Below are 27,504 nucleotides of genomic sequence, written 5' to 3' on the forward strand. Positions count from 1 at the left end.
TTTTTGATGTCACAGCAGTTTAGTGGTTCACCCCTTTGCTCCCCAACCTTGCACAGTGAGAGCTCCTCACCTCCAGGGGAGGGGAGAAAAGCAGAAATTCCACGTTTGGAAGTGGAAGCAGCAAGAAGCCAGCGGGGGCAATGGACCTCAGGCTTCACGAGGCCAGGGTACAGAGTGCCTGTGCACTGCCCGTACCCTAAGTGTGCTGACCATGCCCCCACTTAAGGGCTTGAGGGGTGGTATTCTTGCCTACCCAGCACCAAAAACTCCATAGGAACAGACCAGGGATGGCCTTCATTCCGTGTCCCTTTTCTGATGGACGAGGTTTATGAATGATGTCCCCTTATTCCATCTGGCTCCCCCCTGTCCCTAGGAGGGATGAGGGGTGGAGGCAGGACAAGAGGGGAGATGAGGGAGTCGGGAGGACAGGGAACCAACTTCTACCTCGACTCTCCCCATTTCCTGCTCTGTGGTCCTCACAACCCCTCCCCCCTAAAGCCCTTCCAGCTCAGTCCTTCTCCTGGGCAGTGCTGTCCTCAGAGATGCCCTGGGCAGCCAGTTCAGCCAGCACATTATCCAGGTAATTGGCATCTGGGTAGCCATGGCCAGTGAGGTTAGAGCCAAACTCTGTCTTGTGGTGGACCTCATTCCAGATGACGGTGTCCGACTCGCCCGTCGTGCTGGAGGTTCCAATGGCAAAGATGAGGCGGCGATCCCAGGCCACCAGCAGCAGCTTCAGAACCTGCGAGACAAAAGGCAGAGACCAAAGTCAGACTTTAGTGTTGGCTAGAGACCATCCTTTGCAGGTGAGGGATTCTTGCCAAGGGCTCCACCGCTTCCTGCATCGCGAGGCCCTAAGTGAAGGGACAATTTGGTTGTGGAGTCAGGACCTGCGGGTCCGTCTTGACTCTGTCCCTGTCTGACTGTGTGGCCTTGGAAAAGTTAATCCACCTCTCTGAGACTTAATTTCCTTATGTATAAAACAGCAATTGTACGATCTGCCTCTAAAGGCTGTGAGTAGGTTAGCAGGTGCTGCGTGAAAAAGACTTTAATAGCAGTGCCTGGCACACACCCTTCAACCCACGTTAGCTACCGATACCACAGCTGCAGTTTAAAAGTTAGGACCTAGGAGTGGGAGGCACTTCTGATCTGAGATCTTCTGAAGCTGTGCCTGCCACCCACCCCCACCTCAAAGCAGTATTAATTTACCCCCAGCTAACATCGGGTACTATTTCTGCGATGGCAAGGTTGAAGTGTTGTGACCCCTTCAAGGCCATTTCATACACAATGCTCAGCGGGTCCTTACACACGCACTTTGAATGAAGTCTGGCAGGTGCCATTGTCATCTCGCTTTTACAGGTGAGGCCCAGAGAGGTCTCAGGGCTTGCAAGAGTACTCTAATTCAGCTCAGATGAAAACTACATATTGTCTAGCATGAAGAAGATTCCTGATAAAAATGCATTGGTTTCAAAACTGAATGACGGTAGACATGGCGTGGGCCGGAGGTGGGGAATCATAATAATAGTAATAATAGTAATAGCAGACATGAAAACTGTGAGCTACCATTCCGTGCTTCAGAGCACCTGATCAAACAAAGTAGGTTCTAAGGTTCTGAATTTCTACCAAGCTTATAGATGTTGCCACTGGTATTGGTCCCAGGACCAGCTGTTAAGCAGCAAAGTTCTAAAGGAAGGATTCTGAAACAAATGAATTATTGCAGGAATAGCCAGGTGAGGAAAAAACCCAAAGTCCTGCCCCACCGTCCTACAAAAAAAATTTGAATTGTATCCACCCTTATGTATGGTTGACTCAACAATGACCTCACTTCCATGGGCATCTAGAGTGAAGAGAGACCTGCTTCTTTTTACCCTGTGCGTCGTAGGAAGCAAAACTGGGGTCCCTAACACAGAAGTAAATGACCTGACGCCCCGCCTCTTACTTTTCTCCCTTTCTCGCTGTCTGGGAGGTAACAGTGTCGCGGGAAGCCACGGGCGCTGAAACTCTTCCCAGGATTCGGGTGTTCTGGCCCCTGAAAGCACAGACAGAAAACAAAGGGCATTTTCCCACATATTTCTGATGAGGGGATGCACACTGTGACTCATGCAAAGAATGAAGACAATAATAATGGCTATAGAGTCTAGACAGAGAACAGACCCAAAAAGCAGCGGGAGTGGAGCCCTCAGGCCTGGGCTTGGACCCGAGCTGCAGCCTCCCAGCTGTGCTAGCTGCAGCCCTGTCTGGGGGCCTCGGTCTCCCATCGTTAGACAGGACGGACGTGGAATTCTCATCTTCTGCGGCTGCTGCGAATGTTGAGTGAGCATGGCGCCTGCTTGCATGCTAAGAGCTCAGTAAATGTTTGGCATGGTCACCACCATCATCTGTTCTGACTGTTTTGTTTTACAGAAGAAGACTACTACAGCCCTTAGAGGCAAAATGACGTCTGTAATTAATGGCTTTGCTAAAACTGAAGCCTCGGATTTCTGAGGCACACGCTGGACTTTTTACCTCCAAACAGCTCAGAAGAACTCCAGGGCCTCGGAGCTGTGAGCTGTGCCTGCAGCGTTGTCTGAATGATTCCTGTGGGGTTTCTCCTCTGTCCTCACGGCTTTCTGGTGTGTGTCCTTGTTTAACAATATGGACTGGGAAACTCATGACTAAAAATCTAACAACATTTCAACTGTTGTGGCCCAGTCCTATTAAGCAGCCTCAGGCCCCTGGGTAGGAAAGACCCCGAAGCAGAATTTAACCAGAAAGCAGGCTTCCCAGTCAGGGTCCAGAGTGGGTCCACTGGCCCCTTTGAGAAATTCATGAAAAGTGAGGGATTTTCCCCCAGTAACACATTTTTTACCTAAACACAAATATTTGTCTATCGTTTCAGAGCATCCCTGACCCCCTCGGAGTCTGAAACCTGTTTTAAAATCCCTTCTAGATAAAACCAACATAGTATTGATAATGGCACACTTGTCCCGGCACCGATGATCAGTACATGTGTCCTGGCTGAAGAAATGAATGAGCGCGAGAACGGACGCATGAACGACAAATCTGCAAGAAAGCACAGATTTTTTCATTTTCTCTTACTATAGGCAATGATTCCAAAATAATTTTTAAATTCTGGGGTTTAGTTTTTGTTGTTGTTTTTTCTTTTTTTTAACAGCGCAGTTTGGGATCCCCTGTGGCCTTGCAAGCCGGACAGCGCTGTAAGTGCAGAGGGGTCTCAGAGAAGGGAGAGGTCACGCCCCACTCAAAGAGCAACGGCGACTTCTTGGCGATGCAGGACCAGACAGTCCTGAATTTCATATTCGTAAGAAATCGCTCCCCAGGTGCAACATCCCTGTGGCCACGGCTGTTTCTCAGCCAGGTTGCTTTACGGAAGGGCCGGTTCCCACCACGGCACTGCCTGCCCCTCTGCCGCCTGGGACAAGATGCGGAGGCAGGGCCGGCACAGGCACGGCCGCCGGCCTGCCTGGCGCTGACCCAGCAAAGCTGCATGCTGCTGGCGCACTGCTAAGCAAAGCAGTCAGGCAGTCACGACTCGGCCTCCCAGTTTCTCCCCCAGGGCACTGCTCCCTGCAGTGAAGGCCGAGCTTACAGGCCTGGACTCCTCACGGAAGCCCAAGCTTCCACGGGCTGAGAAAGGGCAATAAAGTCAGGACCTTAACCCACAATTATAAAGGACACATGGACAATAACAAGGGGGGGAGGTGGAAACAGGGGAGGGAGGTGGGGATGGCTGGGGTGGTGGGGAAGGGTGGGGGGAGAAGGCAGAAAGCTGTACTTGAACAACAATAAAAAATAAATAAATAAATAAAAAATCAGGACCTTAATCAGGGAGGCCCCCAAAATAAACATTTCCTTATCGCCCTCCAACACCCCCACATTCTCTCCTCTGAGACTTTGCACACTCCTCCTCCTAAAGTCTCTCTTCTCCATTTCCTCACGCTGTTCAAGGCTCTACTAGCAACTGCCCTGCACAAGAAAGTCTCCCCCAAGCCTCCCAGTCAGAGGGACCCAGGCCCTCCTCCTTACCGAGACAAGGAAGACATGCCAACGACGATGGTGCCCAGGGACTGGGCACCCTAGTGCTGCACCCTAGTGCCGTGCCCTGTACCTCAACATGCACACAAACCCCTGCCTGTTAGGCTCCCAGCTGCACAGGAAGGAAACTGAGTCAGGAAGGTCAAGTGGCTGTCCAAAGTCCCCAACTAGTGAGGATCAGCCAGATGTTGGAAGCCTCCCACAGCTTTTATTAATGGTGCACACCCTCTTTTTTGCTCTGGAGCTTAGTGATGTACAGTAATTTTTCCCCTGACTGGTTGGTAAGTCCCTCAAAGAAGTACCATGTTTCTTATTCACTTTTTTTTATAGCCTATCACATCTCCCTGTTTTATTTCTTCCACATGACTTATCACAATTTGGAAATGCCCCGTTTATTTATCTGTTTATTTTATTATCTTCTTCCTCTCGCTGGCACCGGGACTTCGGAGGAGTGAGGGCTGGGTCTGTTTTGCACCCCATTGTTCCGCTAGCGCCTAGAAGACGCCTGGCCCACAGTCCACACTCACACGTTTGTTAAACAACAACAACAAAACAATGAAAAATGCAAGGAGGAGAGGGAAAGAGAGGGTGGACTAATAAATATTTTCTAAAGAAATGAATCCAGTAGGCACCCTAAAGCATTTAGAAAACACTTCCATGTGTGACGAAGGAACACATCTGTATTTACTGCCAGGAGAATTGTTCAATTTGTTTCTTTGACCATCTTTCAAAGAATCAAAAGAGGAAAGAAATGCCTGCAAAAATCAGAGCCAGGGAGTAGCTATCAAATTACAAATGCTAATACCATGTGACAAAGAAATTCCACTTCCAGAAAATTATTCTATAGACACACTCACATGCATACAAGGTTATTCATTACAGCATTATTTGTTGTAGCAAAAGATTGGACACAATCCATATGCCCATCAAACGGAGGCTGTTGAATATGAATTACGGGAGCTTTGCACAATGGATTATCGCACAGAGCTAAGAAAGAATGGGGAAGCTCTCTCTATGCAAACATGAAAAGATATACAGACTATATTGTTAATTGAAAAATGCAGAGTGCAGAACAATATGTCTAATATGTCACACTTTGTGTAAAAATGGGAGGAGTGGATGCAGTCTCTGTTGCATGTGTGCAAAGAACCTGGGAAGGAGACAAAGGAAAGTAAGAACAATGGCAGAGGATGGGGGTGGTTCCGGCCCCTTAGACAGGGGACAAGACTGGGAAGGGGACTTTTCAGAATATAACATTGTTGCAGTCAGCTTGGGCTGCTCGAACAAAATACCACAAACTGGGTGGCTTTAAAACAACAGAAGTTCATTTCTCACAGCTCTGGAGGCTGGGAAGTCCAAGGTCAAGGTGCTGGCAGATTCAGTGACTGGAGAGGCTCCACCACATAACTTGTTTGGTTTCCCAAGCTCACTGCTGGAGAAGAATTTGCTCCAGGATGCATCACACCTGGAGTCTCCCCCACGTCGGTTTAAGTGGTATCTAGTGGAGACTTTGGACTTAAACTTTAAAGTTGATGCTGCAATGAGTTAAGACTTTGGGGTTTGTTGGGATGGAATAAATGTATTCAAGAAGGGCATGAATTTTGAGAGGGCAGGGGTGGAATGCTATAGACTGAAAGTTTGTGTACCGCCCCAAACTGATAGGTTGAAACTTAATCCCCAACATAATGGTATTAGGAGGTGGGGGTTCCTTGGTAGGTGACTAGGAAAGGGAAGCCTTCATGAACAGGATTAGTGCCCTTATTAGAGAGACCCTCTCCCCTTCAACCCGGGTAGGACACAGAAGAGGACAGCCATCTACATACCAGGAAGAGAGCCCTCAGCAGACACCGTATCTGCTGGCACCTTGATCTTGGACTTCCCAGCTCTTAAATTTATGTTGTTGAAAAGTTACCTAGTCTGTGGTACTTTACTATGGCAGCCTGAATGGACTAAGACAAACATTTGTGTACAAACATGTAAAACAACAAGTCAAGGGCCGAGGCAGGCTCACCTGGATGCCTGGAGGGATGCTGTAGATGATCCGGATGGTTTTGCAGTCTGGGTGGCCAGGCAGGGAGTGGGGGATGAGGTGGTACTCCATCTTCCCCGGAGGCTGGGTGCCTGTTTTCACCCCATAAATGGTCTTACAGGTGGGACACTGCAAACTGCCATCCTGAGGAGAGAAGGCCAGAACAACCAGACTGGGAAGTGGTTTCAGTAATGACCTCCGGAACCAACCCCAAAAGGTACCAGAGATAAAGGGCCTGGGGGATAAAATGCATGAAAATGAGTAACAGACCTTAGTTGTTCCCCTCCCCCGCTTGGGCTACCAAGGCCATTTCTGCTTTCTCCAAAGTAACAGGAGGTACATTCCACCAACAGCCCCTTACTCTATACTCAGGGACTTGTAAGAGCGGACGCGTCCTTGAGGAGGAGACCTGGCTTTGCACTGCACTTCAGGGTTCTGTTGGGGGTAGGCGGGGGGGGGGGGGGGGGGGGGGGGAGACTCTGGCTGCAGTGATGTAAGGGGTCACTGTTTCACAGCAGGACCTGGTGAGTTGTCACCTGGAGGGGAGGGACAAGAGCCTGGACCGTAAATTCTATTCCCAGGCTCGCAAGGAGAAAGGGAAGGAGGGGAAGGAAGGCGTGAGGCTGCAGGGAGCGACGTGTGTAAAAAATGCTGTCGCACAGCTGGGACCAAAGCTCTGCAGGACACCCGCCTCTCTTCGGGAAGGAAGGCAGGGATCCTCTGCCGAGCTATTTAGGGACGTTTCAATTCGAGCTGTACTCATTTAAAGGCATAGCTTGTGTTCAGGCCAATTACTCCATGTGATCAAGGAACAGGAACCCAAGGCTTGGGGTCAGGAAGCCAGGCCCCACTGTCTGCTCTTGCCTTAATGTGCTGCTTCATGACCTTGGGTGACTCACTCCATTTCTCTCTGGGCCCTTTTCTTTCCTCTTTTTGTAAAGAAAATGGGAAAAAAAAACATGCTTCAAAGTATTAGTGCCAAAGAGAATAAAAGATCATGTCTAACGAAACATTTTCAAAGCACCATGGAAATAAACGCAAAAAGGTACTCGATTATTCTTGAATACTGTCATTGAAAAGGGAATGAATATGTTAAGAAATGCCTTTAAATCCAAAACAACCTCCGAGAATGCAAAGTCCCAATGAAACCTTTTACTTAGGGTCAGGAAGGTGAGCACGGGGCCCAGGTATGCAACATCCATCAATGATTGAATGTGCACTCCCCAAGACACTCAGAAGGATCCTCAGCACTTTTGGAAATTCAATCACAGGGATACATACAGATGAAGGGAAAAATTATAGTCATGATTAACACAAAGGAGATACCAATTTAAATTGTAATAGTAATAACACCCTATAAAGTAGGCATTGTTGTAGCTCCATCTTCCACATGGAAAATGAAATCTCAGAGTTGAAAATCTTGCCTGAGGTCATCTGGCTACTAAGCCAGGGTTCAAGCTTGGGTCAGCTCCCTCTCTTGCCTCCACTCTTTCCCACAACAAGGGAACCACACAGAAGCCCCCCGAAAGCCAGACGTTTATTTTGGATGAGTAAGAGGTTGAATATCAGAGAAATCTCAGACTCTGACGCAATCCAAGCTGGGCCTGGAGAAATGTATAGGGTTCAAATTCATGGAGATGAGGGAATGGAGGTTATTGCAGGTACAGGAAAGAATGTGAGAAAAGTCAGGACTTAGAAAAAGCTGGGACATTGGAAGGAGAGAGTTGTCATCCAGGGACATTCCCAGAGTCCCAGAAACCAGCTCTAACCGGAGAACACCACACCACGGTCAGTCATGGACAAGACGAGCATTGCAGCTTCCCGGCCTCCAGCAGGGGCATCTTAAGGGATTACCAGGTAGACCTTGGCAACAGTCCCTAATGCCTTCGAAGGGGCAATCAAGGGTGTTTTGAAACTATCCAAAGAGAATGAATTGTAACCAGAAGAAGGACGATGACTGGGAAACCCATCTCTGCCTGTGTGAGTGAAGCTCACCATGGGCCCAGTGCTGTGATGAGAATTGCCTTCTCCCTCATTGATGGGGGCCCACCTCGCCCAGCAATAGGCCATGACAATGCATCACTCTTCTCAAAAACCTCAGGGGCAGAAGTCTACACCTCTCTGACCATCATGCCTCATGTAGAGATCGGGAGATTGGGTAGCAGAGCCCAAAGGAAAGGTAAAGACAGGTTTTGCCACATTATAATTTTGTGGAGGATGGATCCCGCTCAGAACAGCCCAAATGACCACTCCTACTGCCCTGGGACACCTTTAAGAGTCCCCATGTCCTCGCCCCCCCCCAACTCCCCGTGCAACGCCAACAGGGCCTTCCCAGTCTTGCTCCCCCAGGGCCCAGGGCGGGAGGTGGCAGCAGCCCCACAGCCTGGCACTCACCTTGTTGCCGTTGTTGTACATGGCAACCAGGCAGTAGATGTGGTAGATGTGGCCACACCTGGACAGCTTTCCCACCAGGTCAGGCTTGACTGTCGGCTGCGGGCCCTTGTAGCCTGAAGGGGCCGTGAGGCGCTCCATGCAGATGGTGCAGTCCTGGGGGCAGGGGACAAAGCAGAGAGGCCGTCAAGCCTCCTCCAGCCCGGGAGGTTGCTGCATTCCCACGCTGGTCCCTGAACACTCAGAGGTCAGGTTAGCTTGTCACTGCCCCTCTTCTAGGAAGCCCACAAACCAGGGTAGCTGTGCCTTTGGGAACCTAAGTATAGTTGTGCCTTGCTTTACACAACAGAAAACTTCCCGAAATCGCTCTTGGTGTCAGTACACGTTAACTTGGGCTGGCCAACAAAATGACTGTCTCCTCGAGGGCTGTGACGACGCAGCACCCTTCCTGGGCATCCATCAGTGGCTTGTGAAGGAAACAAATGTTTGCTGACAGCCCCATTGATAAGCTTTGTTTAAGCTGACTTGTTAGAAGAATTATAATTCTAGTACACCAGAGGGATGGCTGTTTAAATAAATCTACAACAGGATTTCTCAGCCTTGGCACTGTTGACATGAGGGGCTGGATAATTCTTTGCCACAGGGGCCTCCCTGGGCATTGGAGGGTGTTTAACAGCACCCCTGGCCTCTACCTGCTGGATACCCGTAGCATCTCCTCTCCCCCCACAAACTGTGCAAAACCACCTCTGGCTGAGAACCACTGAGCTTTATCCAGCCCATTTTAAAGTCAGTTCCCACTGCTTCTCCTTCTGTTCTTCTTAAATTCAGACTGTCACATTAAGGCAGTTTAGAGTCAATCAGCTCTTTGCTGTATGGGGAGGTGAGAGTGTTTAAGCTGCCTCTCATGACCACCAACCTCGGAGCCCAGATGAGCGTCCCTTCCGACCAGCTCTGTGCCTGTCAGGGCTTGGCAGCTCTTGCCGCGCAGGCAGCAGAAAGGCGGTGGGTGATGGAGAAGGGGAGCCCTGCCTTGTGTCCCTGCACTCACCTCATCTGGCGGGTGCCGGACTTTCTGCAGATACTTCTTTAGCACTTCCTCTGGGGTTTTACCTGTGGGGACAGGCTGATCAGAGCGCCTCCGAGACAAGGGATCAATCCCCCCGCCAGGCTGGGCATACCAGAGAGGAGCATTATCAACCAGGCTTAAGGCAAGCAAGGGAAGGAATTCATTCTGCAATGGGGCGTCAGGGGGTAGAAGAGGCAGAGAGGGGTCTGAGGAGGTGGGAGGTGGTTCCGCCTGCCTTTACCTCCTGCACCCCTTCCCTGACAACCCCCTGGCTATTCACAACAAAGCCACTTTCCACGGAGAAAGACTGAGTGGGTTTCTCTCCCATAAAATCAAAGAGCCTGGGCCTGCCCAAACAATGCGATAAGATAGCATAAATAAAAGCGCTCTGTATGCTGTTACAAGATTAAAAAAATTAAAATAAAAAACATTAGGTAGGCTTATCGCATTTATTTTACAATGTGCCAAGCACTGTCTTGGTCTATAATGTGGCATCAAACTGGTATTATTTTCATGGGAAGCCAGGGAGTTATGACCACAGCTCTGAAGGGTCTTCCCTGGTGGTTGGCAGTGTGGTCACTGCCAGCAGATGTAGCCCCTCAGCAGGGAAAGGCTGATGGGAGGCATCCTGACAGGTGCGGTGATTCTGGAATTTTGGGGGGTATTGGACCCCTTGGAAGCAGCCCAGCCTGAAGGCAGGGGAATGAGACAATACAGCCTCACAAGGAGGCAGAGAAGGAAAGAAGGGTCAGTGCCCCCTCGGGCGACTCTCTTAACTTTCCTAAACTTCCGTTTCTCGCTTATTAGAGGAGGAAGAGCCAATAGCACCTACTCGAGAGTAGTTTTGATAATTAAATGAGCTAATGGACATACAGCCCTTTCAGCACATTGCCAGCTAAGGATCCCACATGGGCTATTAATAATAACAGGAAGAGTGGGAAAGTGCAACATCCTGTCATTTCCTACCAGATAATGAGCAAAGGCAATTGAGTTCATTTAAGCAGAGATTCTAACAGACTGGAAAAGTAGGACAAGGGTTTGAGGAAGTGGATCAGGCAACAGCCCAGTGCTGGGTGCCGGCCCTTCCTTCCCACTGTCCTGCTTCTCTTATAAGAATTAAGCTTCCACTAACGGCCAGCCTGTGACTTGCCAGGCCCTGGGCTACGTGCAGTGTCCACACGATCAAACTGAAACTTCCTAACACCTTCGCAAGGTGGGGACTTAAGTGTGACAGTCAACGCATTTGGCCACCAATACCAGGGACAAGAAAGACCAGCCACGGGGCTGAGGCAGGGCCCCTTGGTACCAGGGCAGGCACAGGTATTGACACCTTAGCCGTGGGACCATGGGCAGGCAGGAAGGAGCTCCTGAAGAGGGTTTAAGTAGCCAGAGCGTCTGGAGGCTCGAGCGGGACACAGAACTGTGGCTACCTCCTAACTGTCGTGGGTGCATTCTGGGGCATACCTGCTGGGCACTGGTTGTGACTGTTCTCACCTCAAGGTAAAAGTGAGAAAAGAGGGGTCCTCTGAGGTCATGACTTGCAAGTGACGAAGTTGGGGTTTGAGTTCAGCCTGTTTTGGTTCCAATGCCAAGGTGATCTTTCTCGCTAACGTTTATCACACTTCACATTTTTCTTTGTTTCTGTAACTCTGCCCTGCATTGTTATATTTCTTAAGGTGTCTCCATCCAATCCATACACAGTCTAGTGTGGGCTAATCATCAGAACAGGTACGAGCCGGGCCTGCTTAGCCGAGGCAGAAGTTAAGGCACAGAGAGGGAAAGCCACGGAGGTGACCCTCAGCGGTGGAGGCAGAGCCAGGGCTGGGAGCCAAGGCTGTGGCTGCCCGTCCCCCAGAAGATAAGGGGCTGATACCTTTCCTGGCTTGCTTTTTGGTGGTCTTGCGGCTCGTGTTGGAAACCCCTGGGATGGATTTTATCTCACTCTTGCTGACGGGGGGCGGGTGGAGGACCAGCTTCGGCGGCCTGGTGAGACACACGGGCAGCCCTGCTGCACTCATGAGGATCCCCGTGATGCCTGGAAGGGCAGAGCATGAGTCAGGAAGGGCTGGGGAGTCAGCTCCCCGACACCCTCTTCACTCCTCCCTCCCATTAACCTCCTCTCCTCCTCTCCCCAGAGTTCTCCTAACTCGCGGGTTCTCTACTTACTCTGTTCTTTTCCCAGAAACCGACTCATTTGTTCACCTTCAGCATCACGCTTTGCTTTCAGCAGCCGATTCTCCCTAAGCTCTTCCCGCTTGTCTGACCCAACTCCTAAAATCCCCGTGTGTTCGAATTAACACCAGAATTCTCTCTCTTGTACAAATGCTCACTACCTGTTTCGTTGCTTTCAGTTTTCTACCTTCCACAAGACCAGTCCAGGGTCTCTCTTACCTGCGAGGGCGGGATTGACAGGACTGGACCCATTTAGGTTCTTCACTGGGACCGTGGGGACCCTGTGGAAGGAGAGAGCAGATGCATTATGGTTTTGACAAGTGAGGCAAAATGAGCCAGCCAGTGCTGGGACCCCAAAATTTCACCCACTGAATTGTTCCCCTTTCTTACAGGAACTAATCACCCTTACCAGAGATAGAGCAAGTGCTGAGCACCACAGCTGGAGGTGAGACCTTCAAAACTAAGTCAAACCATGCCATTCCTCCACTCAGAACCTCAGAACTCAGGATGACTCCTCAGTTCACTCAAAGTTCCCAGCCCGCATGTTCTGCCCACTCTCCCCACCCACTCCTCCTCTCTCTCAGTTCTCCCTCATATGACTTGCCTCTTTGCTCAAGCTGTTCCTCCTACACAGTGGACACGTTCTGCCTCAGAGCCTTTGCGTATGCTGTTCCCTCTGCCTGAAATGCTCTTCCACTAGATATATTCCCGGCTCCCTCCTACTACTCCTTCACTTTTGGCTCACATCTCACCTTCCCAGAGAGGTTCCTGAGACCATTTTATTTAATACTGCTACCCACTCATCCATCCTACCTTGAGGGCCCCAAACCCTCTTTCATGGCTGTTTTTTTTTTTTCTCTATAGAACTTACAATCTTTTAAAATAAGTTGTTGCTTATTATCTCCCCTTCTAGAAGCTAAGCTCTACAAGGGCAAATTTCTTTGTTCACTTTGTTCAGAAGCCTAACATGAGTAGGCACTCAATGACTATTTGCTGAAGGAATGAAAATATAAAGAAACACATTCAAACCTGGGTGGACATCAGAACCACCTAAGAGGCTTTGAGAGAGCCGGAGCCCGAGGCCTGGTTTGGGGCACAAGAACTTGCATTTTTATGTGCTTCTGTGGAGAGGACGCAGATGCAGCCAATCCCCAGTCCAACATTTGGAAACCATTGCTCTAACAGCTGTCACTTCTCCTTTTCCCTGAGAACTACAAATATCAGGCAAAGCCTCCTCCTCTCTCTGTCCCTCTCCCAGCAACTCAAGCCAAGCTGGAGAGGAGACAGCGCAGCTGCCTGGGAAAGACGAGGCCTCCCACGGCGCCAACTCCTGGAAAAATAGGGGACATGTGAGGCTGGGTCTTGCGCCACTTCCCTCCTAACCCCCGCCACTCAGGCCTCCACAGCTGGGCTTAGAGGGTGACGTGGGCTTGAGAGGCCAGTGCACTGGGTCTCGGAGGACTCCAGGAGCCAGGCAGCCTGAGAAGTTGGCCATTCTGCAATGCGGGTCTGGTGGTGCTGAGAAAACAAGAGGAGGGAGGAAGAGCATGTTGGTGTGTTTGCTTATGTTGTTTATTATTTGTTTGTCTGTCATGAGCAAGAGAGCCCGTGAGTTTCACCCATGTGTTACAATGTTTAACACTCACAGGCAGAGAGAGCCCACCTCATACCAGGCACGTTCTCACTGCTCACAACGCAGACATCATCCAATCCTTCCTGCCACCGATGCGAGGGGTTAGTATTATCAAAGTTATTTTAACAGGCTGGAAAGCTGAGACACAGAGAGGTTAAGCAAACTCGATAAAGATCACACAGCTAAGGATCTGAACGCAGGAATGCCCAGCTTTAGTCACTCAGGACACTCTTATGTCTCTGTCATCCCATCACCCCACGCCGCAGACAGAGAACACGGTCAGAGAGGGAGGGAATAAACCTACAACTAAGAGGCAGCAGGGCAGGGACGGACCTCAAGGCTAAGCAGTAGGTCTGCCTGTCCCCTGCATGCCCAGGGCTGATTCCCCTTCTATGCTGAGTCTTCCACGGCATCTGTGCCTCCTCAGGGACCATGACATGTGCACCAGGGTTGTGAGAAGGATGTGGAAATAACAGATGTGGAAGTGTTTGTGTCTCAGCAGGCCATCAAAGGCTACTTTTCCTCGGAAATTGTCCACAGGAGAAATCAAACAGATGGGGGGGGTTGGGGAGGGGAATTCAAAACAAGGAAAGTAGGCCCCAAAAAAGAGGCTCATACTAGATTCTGGACCCTGTGACCTGTCCCAAGGGGCCAGGCATGGTATGGTGGTGGGTGGGGAATCAGGAAATCCTGCCACTAATGCCTCCCAAAGCGTATTAACTTTCCTGAGCCTCAATTTCCTTATCCGAGAACCTGTGACAGTCTGGGGTTAGAAGATGCCAGGGAGAGTTCTTGACAATTTCCCACCCCAGTCCCTAAGATTGGGCGGCAGCCTGAGTCCCGGGTTCTCTACCCGCAGCTGAGTTGCCTCCTTCCCTGGGCTGCATCTGGAGAGGCTGGGGATGAAGGTCTGATCTCCTGTGCCTGTCCCCTGCTCCCCACCAGGGGGCAGGGCACCACCCAGCCACCCCCCTTGCCGCACCTGCCTGACCCCTCACCACTCGAAGGCCCCCACTCCCGCTGATGAATAGCTGTGATCTGGGTGACAAAAGCTACCTTTGTTCCCACAAACTGGACTGGCAGGTTTCCACGCCCAATCTGCTTAACCAGGAAACATTCCAACCCGCAGAGCACGCCCCCCAGGCAGCCCAAGAACTGGGGGTGAGGGGGGCACGGTCTGAAGAGAGGGAGGGTCTGCACTTGGGGCCGGGGACCCTTGTAATACTGTGGGAGAGGTGGGTGTCCCTGCTATGCCAGGAAAGGGACAGCATGGCAGAAGGGCTTGTCCCTAGGTTCTGGGTGGCCCAGGGGCTTGGGGAGGAAGGGGATATTTATTTATGAAATACAGACGGGTATAGAGGAAGGAGCCCCTCCCCCCAAGGGGCCAGGAAGTCCGCCTTCCAGGCCAGCTGCACAGCGGCAAGTGCCTTTGAGAGGGCCACATGGCTCCTCTGCACTTGTCGACCACACCTGAGTAAACAGGGCCCCCTACATCTCTGTCCCGTGGGGTCCCTGTAAGGATAAAGGATCTTGAGAAAATACTTTGTAAATAGCCAAGCCCTATGCAAATTCGGGTGATTATTTACATCTTTGTTTCCCCACTGTAAGAGGAAGTTGGGCTTGATACAGTCTTCTGCTGCTGCAATATTGCAATTTTCTCAGATTCTTGAGGATATCAAGTGTCAAGTCCAGTGCTGGACAGTACTGAGGATTGTTGAGATAGCAACTGGCCACCCCTCCCCCACTGATACGGGCAGACAAAACGAGAACCGGGAGACTGGCCCCTGTAGTCCACACCAGTCACACCCTGTTGGGGCCCCAGCTCCAGAGGCCTGAGCCCTCCTTCTAGAAACCAGCAGCCCAATGGCAGGCATGCTTCCACTTCCTCCAGGCAACTCAGCGCAGGCGAAGCTGTCTGCCTGGCCACTTGTTGGCCAGCCAGAGGACACCCTGTCTGCCCCCATTCTGTTGGACTGATCCCAGTTATGGACGGTGCAAGTTTTAATTTATGTCCAAAAACTATAAAACCAAGAAGAGAGAAAAGCAAGCAAGATGGCCGGGGAGGGCAGTCTAAGGCAGATACCAGGCTGAGAAGCAGTGTTTTCCTTGGAGTCTTGGGCCAACCCAGGACCCTCAGACAGAACAATGGCCTTGTCTCTCCAGCAACAGTGGCCTCACTGGAGATGGAGAAGCTTCCATTCTGGAGCAGAGGGCCAGAGGGGTGACTCTTGCCCTCCCCTGTACAGTCCTTCTCTCCCTTCTCTTTAGAAGCCCCCTGTTTGTGTCTCTGAATAATTCACTGGGTCTTTTGTTCCTCCCAAACCCTTCTCTCCATCCCACCTCTCCCACCCTCCCGGGTCTTCCTTTATCCGTGGGAAAGTTGCTTAAAGAGGTCGTGGGCAGCCGAGGGGAGGGGAGGAGCCACTGGGTGACAGAAGGCCGATGGCAATACCAGACAAAGAGAATAAACACGCTAATTAAATGGCCAAGAAAGCCTGGAGCAGAAGATGGGAGTGGGGGTGAGGGAAGTGGTAAGAGGTGAAAAGAAGAGGGCTGGAAGATAGGGAGGGGCCTCCCTTGTCAGGAAAACAGAGCAGAGAAAAATCAACTTGTTTCTATAGCCCTTTTGAAACTGCACTGGCCGGCCCTCCAGCCTATTCTCTCGCTCCAATTCTACTGGCTGGCAGAGGGAATAAAGCAGAGAGATAAAGAGCTGCCGACACCCTCATTGGGATTTAAAGCGATCTGGGGTTCCTTTCACTCAATTATGGCAGGGGGTCACTTGGCACTTGTCAAGGGCGCCAGGGATGAGGTAAGGCTGCTCAGCTTGGACTTCACTTCAAGAAGGACATGGCGCATATTCAATAAGTACCTGTGGCTAATAAAAGTAAACAACAATAGCCGCTAATTCTACAGAACCCTTACTATGTATCAAGCACTGTGCTAAATCTGTACACCAAATATTTCATTTAATCATCGTGACAACCCTCTAAGGAAGGTGCTACTATTATTCCCATTTTACAGATGAGCAAACTGAAGACAGAGGATGCAAAACTTGCCCCCGGCCCCCTGTGACACAGCAAGGAACTTGGGTTCAAGCCCAGACAGTCAGGTCCTGGAGGTGGGGTTCTTACCCATGCTGGTAGTCCCGCCGACTGTGGCAGAGGCCCCCAGGAGGCTACTGTGTGATGATGCACAGAAATGGAGCGGAGGCACTGTTTGGGTACCCAGTCCCTTCTCCCAAACAATCTGTGCACTCAGAGGGAGTCATATGAAAATCCCATGCATCTGACCAGCATTTGACCATGTGTAAATTGCTTTTGCATAAATGAGGAGCTGGGCTTAAGCAAAAAAAAAAAAAAAAAAAAAGCAGTAGACTAGGAGACTAAAACTCAATTCCAACCCTCACCCTATAACACACAAGCTATGTGGCTGTCATTGGGGAGTTAATTCTGAGCCAAGTGCCACGCCCGACACTTGCTTCACAGGGTAAGGGAAGGAGGTGATGCTGGGGAGGGCACCTGGTGAACTGTGAAGGGCTGAACGCCCTCAGTGGAGGTTTTCACGGGGACTCCCTGGGGTAGACAGGGCAAGAGTGATGATCCCCAATACACACACGAGGAAACGGCACCTTGCAAAGATTCTGTGGCATACCGGAGTGGCAGAGGCGGGAGTAAAGGCCAGGCCTCTCAGTCTATGGTATACCCTCCTTCCTCTCTCCTCCCAGTGCTGAATCTCTCTGTACAGAGGGCACCCTCTGGGCAGCCTGAATTCTATACTCAGCTGTCCAACCGAACTCTACACCACCCTACTGCCCGGGCTCCTGGGCTGCAGGCAGGGCCAGGCACCTGTGGAGAAAGGGAAGGTTGGGTGGCTCTGAGAGGCAGACCAAGACGATCATAAAAAGCAATAATCACAGAACACACACCACGTTGTTACAGGAGTAACTGAGGCAATGCAGGGAATGTGCCCAGCACGTGGCAAGCACTCACTAATGTGGGCTGTTAATTTAATCTGAAGGTACCCCTCCAGGTGCCAGAGAGACCAGAGGAAAGGAACAAACCCTTATTTGGCACCTACTGTATGCCAGGCACCATGGTGCATGCTGGACAGGGAGGGACACGCAGAGTCAGAAAGAGACTGGCTCCGACACCCGACTTCCTAGCGTGTGAATCCTGGTCTGTGCTGGTGACCAGCTATGTGCCCTTGAGCAAGTGAACTTGCAGATTCTTCATGTGTAAAATGGGATCGAGATGCCTCCTTCACAGATTTGCTGTGAAGCCTTAAAGGAGGAGATGACGCCCCGGAACACGGTGGGAGCGCAATTCATGTTGCTGCTATTACTAAGGATGCGTGCTCTCCTTTGGTGCTCAGGGCACCCCTGACCTGCGTATGACTGCCAGCATTTACAGAGGAGGAAGTTGGGGCTCTGATGTTAGGGACTGCCCATTTCAGGGCCAGAAAGAGGCAAAGTCTCCATGAGAATCCAGAGCTCGGCCCCCAAAGGCCAAAGCCTCCTGGTCCACCACACCATGCTGCCTTCCACCTGCTGCCAGGGGGTAGGACAAGATGGCTGGGAGCTTAAGTCCTGGCGGCCCCTCCTCCTCTCTGACACGTGCTATGCCTGATGAGTAAAGGCTCAGAGGCAGCCACACGAGCACCTACCCAGAGGCGATCAGCACCCGGGACTGGGCGATGGCCAGCCGCTGCAGGTTGGTCCTATTCAAGGTCGCCAGGGCCACCCTTCCCGTCTTGCCGTTGGCACCTGGGGGGCTGGTGAGAGGGCCCGCAGTGGCCCCTGCCGGCGAGCTGGAGACCTGTCGCTGGATTGGCTGCGATGGAGCGGTCCTCGCCGGGCCTCGAATGGTGCCCATGCTGTCCGATGGCTTGGCCCCAGGTCCTGGTGGTGGGGGCAGCTTGACCGCTCCGGATGGGGGCATGTTCTTGCGGGCTGCTGGGGGCTGCAGGGGACCGGCGCTCGCGCTCACCACGGCCGCCTTGACGCTCATCACCAGGACGCACTGTGGGCAGGAGCAGGGCGGGCCCGGGGGCGAGGCGGCCGACCCGGGGCTGGACGGCCAGGACTGCGCCTTAGGCAAGGTGCCAGTGACCACGGGATAGACGAGATCCAGACGCCGGCGCACGCGGCGCTGGCGCTGGGTCTGCCGGTTGATCTGACCCATGGTGCCGAAGTCGATGACGTAGCTGAAGCCGATGGAAGTGAGGTCGACCCAGGGGTGCTGCTTCTCGTAGGCGTGCTGGATGGTGATGCCCACTTCCATGTCGTAGGGCGTCCAAGAGCCATTGTCGTTCTCCCACTCCCACACCACGCCCTTCCCGGGGGCCGAGGACGGGTCGTAGTAGTTTCGGCGAACTGGGCGGAGGGTCCCTGCCAGAGGGGGACAGAGGAAAGGGTCAGGGTAAGCAAAGAATGAAACTGAATTGTGTTTCTTTAACAGACAAACAGGACGTGAGTCTTCCTGTGTGCCAGGCATGAGGCTGCCTGGGGAGGGATCGGCTTTGAATGAGACTCTTTCCCCGCCTTTCAGGAGTCTGTGTGACACCAGGGTGAACACAGATGAGTGACAAGGACAAAGACCTGGCAGCAGTGCCCGCTACTAGAAGGAGCACCTCTTGGCTTGGAGAGGGGACCTTTTGGTCTGCAGTCAAGTTTGTCACTTACTAGCTTTGCTCAGTGGCAGTATCGTAGCCAATGAGGTTTATCCGAGGCGCGATTATTGCTAATTGAAGTTGGTCACTTACTGATATAGACCTTTCAGCCTCCTTTTCTCCCTCTCAGAAACAGGATAATAACTCCTGTGCTGAGTTTTTGTGAAAATTAATCGTAGCTTCTTATTAACTTTACAAATATGCATTTGTTTCTGCCAGCTTCTGGATTCCTCTTTCCCCTTGACACACAGTAGGTTCTCCTAAATATCATATCCCTTCTTCCCTATTCCTCCAAATGCCCCTGCCTCTAGGGTCAGGAAGGAAAAGACCACAGGGCCGTGGAAACTACAGGGCAGAGGAAGACTCTGCCTCCTTCCGGGAAGGCTGCGCAGTGGCAGTGGTGACTGAGCCAGTCCATTACTGCAAGAAGGGAAAAGCAGGTGGAGAGCACTCTCTCACGCGTCCCGGCATTGTCTTATATCAACCACGCTAATGACCACAAGGGTGATTTTCTATTTATGTAATGTCTTTCTTTCAAGAATCTCAAACCCTCCTAAAGAGATCTTCTTAATTGTTACAGCCTTGCTGGGGGTGGGGGTAGGGTCGAGGCCAGGGTCATTGCAGGCAAATAGCACAGCGGAAATGAGCCTGCAGGACCAGAAGCGAATACCAAACCTGTAACTGTTGCCTCTTTCTCCCCTACCTACCCCAAACCTGAATTCAGACCCAACCAGGGCTGATTTCATGGGCATCATCATCGAGGCTGAAGATGCCCAGCTCAAGGGAGGTGGGGAAGCTGGGGACAGCTCCAGGGTGGCCAGAACTGCCAAATCTGTCGTCTTGAGCTCTATCCATCACAGTGGTGGGAAAAGGCTCCCTTCCTTCGGCCTCTCGACCCAGCCCTCCTCCAACCCAGAGGGAGATACCAGGACTGAGGACAGAATTCCATTCAAGGGGGGAAGAAAGGGAACAATGGCTATTCAAGCCTTTGCCAGGGTCATAACCTGCCCCCCCACCCCATCTCCAAGCCCCTTAATGACCCAAAACATCAACATTCAGAGGCAGGAGGGAGAGGCAGAACAATCCCCTATTCAGCAGCAGGATCTCTGCTGGGGGGCAGGGGGCTAGCTAGCAGGACAGGAGGAAGGGGGAGGCAATAGTGTCCTGGTTTGCTTCCATTTCCTTCCTATGCAGCCAGCTTGCTGGGGAACAAAGAGCAGACTTTGTGTCCAAGGCAAAGGTCCCACCCCTTCCAGCTGTGTGATGAAGCCCCAGTTTCCTCATCTGTTTGGGGCGCCGGGGAAGCTACTTCAATGGGTGAATTTGAGGATGGAGTGAAGGAATGAATATAAAGCATTGAAATAACACCTGTCACGTGGCAAGAGCTCAGTAAAAGTTGGTGATTATTATCGTAATTTATTTTCTATTCTATGACTAAGCAGGATGGAGGAGTTGTGGGGAAAGCTTAGTTCAGGGGATGGAGAGAGAGAGGGAGGGAGAGGGAGAAGGGGGGGTAGGAGGAGAAAGAGAATGTGTGTATATAACTCATATTTATACAATCTTTATTACTTAGAAAACAACTTCACCTATCCCAGGCCACAGGATCTTCATAGCAATTCTATGCAACACCGTTTAGAGATGAGAAAATTAAGTTTAGAGAGCTTAAATGACACTATTTTATATTCTTCCAGGGTAGCAGGGACAATGTACTGTGCTTGGCCAATTTTCACTGATGTGCTTAAAAGGCATTTTTGTTTTTACAACAATGCTAGCATCTCAGAGATGTCCGAGGATTGTCCCAGAACATCTGGAGACCAAGCCCTGGCTCTCACATACCTTTCCAGGTTTATCTTCCCCTGGTCTTGTGTTGCCTCTGCTCCTGACACACAGACCCTCCTTTCATCCCTATGGACTCCCTCATGGTTCCCGGACCTCTGCACCTGCTATCCATCAGGCCTCTTCTACTGAAATGCTCCCCTTTGCCTCTCTTACCTGTTGATATCTTCCTGGCCATTCAGGCCCTATGCCATTTGCCATCCATTTCTCGAAAGTTTCTCCCAGTCCTGGCCCCACCCTCATGAAGTCTGGGGTGCACCAGCATCTCAGCACGTTTCAGGGCGGTGCCCTAAGTGGAGGCATAGACACCACCGTGTGCTTTGTAGTGCCTTCTGCAGTGTCTGGCAGCAGTGAGGGCTCCATAGCGTGCTGAGATAAACTGACCACTTCTGGCTACTTTGGCATTTCATCATTTATGTCACATTGCTGAGTGCCCACTAGTTGCTCTGAGGGATGCCAAAACCTAGGCACTCCTTGAGTGGCTTACAGTATAACACAAGACAGGTGTGTGAATGACTGTTCATGAGGCAGAACAGCCACAGGAAGGGTGCCAGCTAAAAGCACCCTGCTGGCAGAAAATTGGACCACATTCTCACTGGGCTTAAATCCTTTCCGTGACTTCCCCTGAGTTCAGGACTGAGATCCCCTCTGCCCACCAACCTCACATGAAGACACTGCCCACATTTCTTCCACCCCAGACTCCTCCAGTCTCTACCCACTGCCACGCTTGTCTGGGCCTTTTCACAATGCCGGCGCCGTGCCCCAGACACTCTGGCAACCCTCCTCACTGCTCACCCTTCAGATTCCTATGCGCTACCCTGACCAGGTCAAACTCCCATTCCTATTTTTCATATAGCTTTTATCTTGATGGGCAATTACCCACTTATTGTGTGATTAATTTGATGAATGTCCGTCTCCCTCCACTGGACTCCCAACCCCACGAGAGTGGGCATCCTGGTGTTTGTTCAGGGCTGTATCCCCCGTGCCTGGAATGCCCTAGGGGGCTCAATAAATATCAATTAAACATTAGATAAAGTAATGATGGTTTGGAGAAGATTTCAAGAAATGGATGGCAAATAGCATACAATCTGAATGATAAGAATTCCAATAGGCAGAAATGGCAAAGGAGGGCATTTCAGTTGAAGAGACCTTGTAAATAGTTGGGGGTGGGGGTCAGAGAACTCTGAGGGAATTCATGAGGATTAAAGAGACATCTGTTTGTCAGGTGTAGAGGAAAAGATGGGGCGTGGCGGAAGGTAAGCCTGGAAAGGCATGTGAGAGCCAGGGCATGGGTGGTCAGACTGCCCGGCTGTGCTGGGTTTTCTCTGTAGGCAATGAGGAGGCAGTGAAGTTTGTTGACACAGAGAAGTGACAAGACCGGAGCTGCTCTGTTAATTGGTTCTAAGTGAGACGTAATGAGAGTGTTGGCAGTGAAAACAGGCTGGGGTGCCCTGCAGAGAGGTAATGGGTGGAACTTGACCATGAGGAGCTGAATGCTTTCCAGGAGAGATTCCAGGATCACCTGCTTCAGAATCTCCTGGGGGTCAGGCCCTCCAGCCCTGGGAGTGAGCGCCTCCAGGGAAGGGGCCTGGGGGTCTGCATGTGAGCAACGGCCCTGAGTTCTCATCACACCGGGCGCCCGAATAAGACTCTGAGTGACAGAACGCGTCAGGGAATCCTGAAGTTTGACCATGGGCAAGTGGTCAATGGCAGCACCAGCAACAGGGAGAGGGGTGTCAGAAGGAAGAGCTGGGTGTGGAAGGGGAAAATGTTGAATTCGGTTCAGTCCTAGCCGGTTAATTATAGGCAGAAAGCAGACCTCAGAACCAAAGTTTCGGGACAAGAGAGATGGTTTTATTTGTAGGCACTGAGGAGGCAGAGATGGTGGGATTTAATTCGCAGATTATTTTTGGAGCCCGTTCCATCTGGAATGGGTTAGTCCTGGACCTTCCTATAATCAGAACCGTGAACTAGATGATCTGAGGAAATCCACTTGGCCCTAAGGTGCAGTGACCCAAGCAAAAGGCCTCTAATGGGATAGAGATAAAGGACATCCCCAGACAAAGGAGGAAGAAGGAGAAAGAAAATCAATTTTTGTTGGCAATTCAGACACCTGCCCCCCAAAGCACCCAAGATATTTCTTGGGAGACAACAGTTTCTAAGAATGACCTGAGGTCTCTAGGGCATTTCGCCACATCTATGCAACACTGGGTTACAGCATCTGCTGTCCCAAGAAATCCCAGCAACCCTCACCCTTGCTAGAATGTTCCATGTGGGCAGAAACATAGGTGTTATTGCTGTACCCCACGTGCCTGGAACAGTGGCTGCATGGAGTAGGTGCTCCATATGTGTTCACCACTTAAAGGGGCGTAGGGCACTTGATCTGGAGGCTCAGCTCTGCCATTGGCTAGCTATAAACCTTTGAACAACTTAATCTCTCTCAATTTGCTTCCTTTCCTATAAAACAGAAACAATAGGTCTTTCATATGATGGCTGGCGGAACTAAACAAGATAATGTGAGCAATGTGCTTGGGGCATTCCCTAAAATCGTAATTGTCATGTGGTCATCATGGCCTTTGCCTCCTCCATTCCTGTGAGGATGGAGGGTATTGGGGGGGGCGCTAAAATCAGCTTGTCACACCCTTTAATCTCTCTCCCTCTGACCCTCTCCCCCCATGAAAGACATGAAAGAGGCCACAGTGGCACAGAAAACTCTGAGCTGCAAAGACCCCTTCCTCACACGGCGCCGCTTCTAAATAGGGTCCTCACTGGTGAAGGGGCCAAACCCATTCACACGCCCATCTGCAGGATGGGAAGAAAGGAGCCAGAGGAACCTAAAGCCTGTTCTTCATTCTGCAGAGGAAAACGAGACCTGAGCAGTTAAGGGACTTGCTCAGAGTCACCTTGTAAGCCAGTGAGTCTCGGATGAGAGCCTGAGTCATGTCTCCCCTTCCAGTGGGGGTCTTCCTCCATCCTGCTGCCTGGGCCCAGGGCATGGCAGCGATCGGGTGCATCGGAAGACCAGGAGAAAGTGATACTAGAGCACAGAGCTCTCCTGTCTTACAGCAGGAGAAGGCCAGCCCAGGCAAGGTACATGACGGTAGGTGGAGAGGACCCAACCCGCCTTTCGGAAGCAACCAAGCCCAGTCACCTCTATCTCACCCCATCTCTTCCCTTCTTCCAGGTTCTCTAGCCCCACATGCTTCGAGGAGACCAGCATAGAATGCACATAAGCTCAAACTGGGAGGCTATCTGGGGAAGAAGGGTCCAGGGCAAACAGAGCTGGCAGAGGGTGTCTGCAACCTCCTAGCCATCTCCCTGGAGACAAGCTGGATGAAGTAGGAACCCAGGAGAGCTGAGAGTCTGAGGACTCCCATGGTGGCAGGGAAGGCTACTTTGGGGGAGGGGGGGGGAACTCCCTGAAGAACAAAGCTCCCATGTCAGGAAATGTCCCCACATAGAGAGACCAAAGAAAAAAGAGAGGAATCGCCTCTACACAGGGGACTTCCAGCTCTCCTTTGTTTATGGGGATGTTTCTGGTTCCCAGCTTCAAACTATGGCTTAGGGGGGACGGTGGGTAATTTAATTAAACATTGCCAGGGCTTGGCCAAGGTTGCCTGGGAGACGGTGGTTTAAAGTTCCTACTCTGTCATGGCCTCATCAACGAGCTATATTGAGGGGAACTTGTGTCTGTTGGTGGAGAATGGAGAGAAGGGGGTTCCGGGTCCAGAAACCCAGGGATCCTGTTCTACTTTGACAAGCTCCCTGACAGACCCAGCATTCCTGGGATTCGGCCCAGTGCCTCCAGCACCCACTGCAGGGCTGAGCAGACAGACAAGAATGTGAAACACACCCCGAGGCAGGCTTTGAACGATCCAGGGCCAGCTCTCTGCCTAAAATCTATGGGACTCCAGCCACTCTTCCCTGAGAACAGGCTGACCACCGCCTGGTGCCTAGGCTTGGGCTAGAGGGACCACCAGGTAGTAGTCAGCCTGTCCTCGGGGAAGAGCGGCTGGGGTCCCGCAAGTTTTATTTTTTGGAGGGCCCCAGGGAAATCCCGCAGATTCCCCTGGGGTCCTCAGGGAAGGGTGATCAGACCTGGGGGAGGTAGCTTCTGCCTTCAACCCAGTTTTCTCCAGAACTTCACTTCTGTAGAAAGGGCCCTTCAGGCCATGACCCTTCCTAGGTCCCATGTCCCTAAACACTGATTAAACTGTCTCTCAAATGTGGGACAAGGGTGGGGACCTTTATGTCACTAGGGCAGTTCTCCTTATGCCACAGAGATTTAGTTTCAAATAGAAAAGCTCACACTTGCCTGTTTCTTTCAAACAGGAGTTCCCAGGTGTTCCCAGGTGTCAGGTGTTTTAACTCCTGGTCTCATCTCCCTGGCTCAGCTGTCCCCTCTCCAGACACCTATCCCCCACCAATCTGACATCTCTGCCCCCTCACCTCCACAACCTCTACCCAAATTGCACAATTACATTCTCTCCCTCCCCCTCGGCCACACTTAACCCTTAACCCTCTTTCCCAATCTCCCCTATACTCCTCATTCCCTCTTCCTCTCAGTCCTCTGGGTTCCACCGCCCCCGCTTTCCCACCAGGGGTTAAGTCCTCCCCATCCCCCCAAACGATAACACTTCTGGAAGCCTTTCCCCAGAAAACTTTCCTCACTCCACCAGTGCCTGCAAAGCCGTTGGCAGAGATTGTTGGGAGTCATGACTAAAGATACCCCTTTCCCATGACAGTCCTAATGAGCACACAGGATGTGGGAGCTTTCCAAGGGGGCTGAGATGCCCAGCTCCTGCAGCTGTTCTCCGGCCTTCTGGGACCACCCCCACCCCCCACACCTGCCTCTCCAGGCTCCTCTTCACACTCTTGGGAAAGCTCAGCCAGAATTCCTGAAACAACCCCCACCCCCATGAGGGGAGCCAGGCTTGGCCCAAGGCATCAACTAATCCTAGACACACTGGGCCAAGCAAAGGGATGCAGCCCTGCTCGGCCCCTGCGTCCTACCACCCAGACCTCCTCCCTGACGCCTCTTTCCTTGCCCTGACGGGGGAAGGACGGTCAGCTGGGAAGTGGGATTGAGGTGGCCACAGTGGCAAATTGCTTATCATTAAAAGATAGGAGAGCGGTGGTCTGGGAGTCCAGAGCGTCCCTGCTAGGCGACGGTTTCAGGAGGAAGCTTGGGGGCAGTTTCTGCTTAGGAATCCGCCGCCTCCTCCGCGGACAAAGGGAGCGGAGCGGCTTCCCTGCCAGGCATTCCGGAGCCCGGTCCCTCCCCCTCTTCTCTCCATCTGCTCTGGCCTGTTGCTTCAGCACTTGGAGTGCGCCAGCAGCTGCCCTCGCCAACGCCACAGCATCCAGGGGGCTTCATGCCCCGGAATCCCCCCCCCCCCAGTCTCTCCTCTCAGGGAGCCCGGCCCTTACCAGTTCAGGCTACCGCTAGAGCCTCCGGGGAATCCCTGCCTCCTTCCCCCAGTTCCCACACCCAGCGCCCCGCTGTGGGAAGGCACCCCACCCAGGAGGGGCAGAGGTAGTACAGCAGGTGACGAGAGGGATGAGTAGCTGGCCCAAGGGTGCCAGGGGCAAAGCAGGGTCAGCCGGCGAGTGAGCGATGGGAGCAGGAAGCCCTTGCTAGGGGCTGGGATTGCCGGTGGGGAGGGGTGGCCCCAGAATGTCCACGGTGGGGAGGATCTGGGCCCACCAAGTGCTTAAGAGGGGGCGTAAAAGAGGAGTTGTTAGGGGCTAGGCTGCAGCTGGGTTTGCATCGCCAGAACACCGACACTAATTACACAGCCGTTTATAAGAGGATCTCGAGGAGAAAGCGCCCCCTCCACGACCACCTCTGGGTGGCACCACAGCAAGGAGGTGCGGACTGGGTGGGCCCCGGTGGGCTCGCGCGGCGGGAGACGTCGGGGCAGGGCGCGGAGGTGCGCGCGGGCGGGGCGGGGCAGGGGAGGCCGGCTCACCAGTGTCCTGGCGGAATTGGTTCATGGACTGCAGGTCGATGATGTAGGGCGCTAGCCGGCTGTCCACCTGGCCCAGCACTACGCTGCCCCCGGCGCGGGGCCCGGCGCGGACCACCGCCTCGATGTGGTGGCTCACGGCCGGGCTGTAGGGACGCCAGCGGCCGTGCTCGTTCAGCCATTCCCAGACCACCACGGCCGAGGCCAGGAGCATGGTGAGCCCGGGGCTGCAGCGCTGCGCTCTCCCTCTCCGGGGCTCGGCGCGCCCGTCCTCCTCCGCTTCCTTCTGCGCCGCCGCCTCCGGGCCTCGACCGCGCCCCCCGCCCCGCGCCCCGCCGCCCCGGGCAGCCTCAGCTCCGGCCCATGGGCCACTCCCCAGCCACGCATCCACCGGGGCCCGGAGACCGGGGCCGCTCGGCTCCGACCGCGCGCCGCCGCCGGGGTCTGCCGCTGCCGCCGCTGCTGCCGCTGCTCCGTGGGGTCGGGTGGCTTCATGCAAATGTCCGGCTTTCTGCAAACGGGCCCCCGCCTTTCAAAGCTACCCGGCGGGCAAGCCGCGGGAGCCCCGGCGGCCGCGAGCCGGCGCTGACAGCGAGGCGAGGCACCAGCCCTCGCACCAGTTGCGCCTCGGGCTCTGCAGTCGCCCGGGTGGGATCTCGCCGCGCACTCGCGCTCGGAATGACACCGTGTTCCCCTCCCCTCT

The 27,504-nt window shown here is 52.6% G+C and overlaps 1 protein-coding gene and 1 pseudogene across 1 annotated transcript; one reads left to right on the top strand and one right to left on the bottom strand.

Moving 5' to 3' along the window:
• Window positions 1–27,504, bottom strand: DTX4 (deltex E3 ubiquitin ligase 4). Its single transcript, XM_053924362.2, has 9 exons — window positions 26,805–27,504; window positions 17,992–18,715; window positions 11,913–11,974; window positions 11,395–11,556; window positions 9,504–9,565; window positions 8,459–8,611; window positions 6,047–6,208; window positions 1,940–2,029; window positions 1–742 (listed from the first exon to the last, which is right to left on the bottom strand). Exons 1-9 carry the CDS (start codon window positions 27,013–27,015, stop codon window positions 509–511), a joined length of 1,860 nt encoding a protein of 619 aa, XP_053780337.1. The 5' UTR covers window positions 27,016–27,504; the 3' UTR covers window positions 1–508.
• On the top strand, window positions 19,011–19,077 carry LOC112303573 (U4 spliceosomal RNA; annotated as a pseudogene).

The sequence above is a fragment of the Desmodus rotundus genome, chromosome 5, assembly GCF_022682495.2.
Source record: "Desmodus rotundus isolate HL8 chromosome 5, HLdesRot8A.1, whole genome shotgun sequence".
NCBI classification, from domain to species: domain Eukaryota; kingdom Metazoa; phylum Chordata; class Mammalia; order Chiroptera; family Phyllostomidae; genus Desmodus; species Desmodus rotundus.

Bases quoted from the DNA above. Each gene is read 5' to 3' on its own strand.
- DTX4 (XM_053924362.2), bottom strand. From the start codon at position 27,015: ATGCTCCTGGCCTCGGCCGTGGTGGTCTGGGAATGGCTGAACGAGCAC. The intron at 18,716-26,804 runs GTGAGCCGGCCT...CCCCTCTGGCAG, and splicing joins CCAATTCCGCCAGGACACTG to GGACCCTCCGCCCAGTTCGC. The intron at 6,209-8,458 runs GTGAGTGCCAGG...TTCTCTCCTCAG, and splicing joins TGTACAACAACGGCAACAAG to GATGGCAGTTTGCAGTGTCC.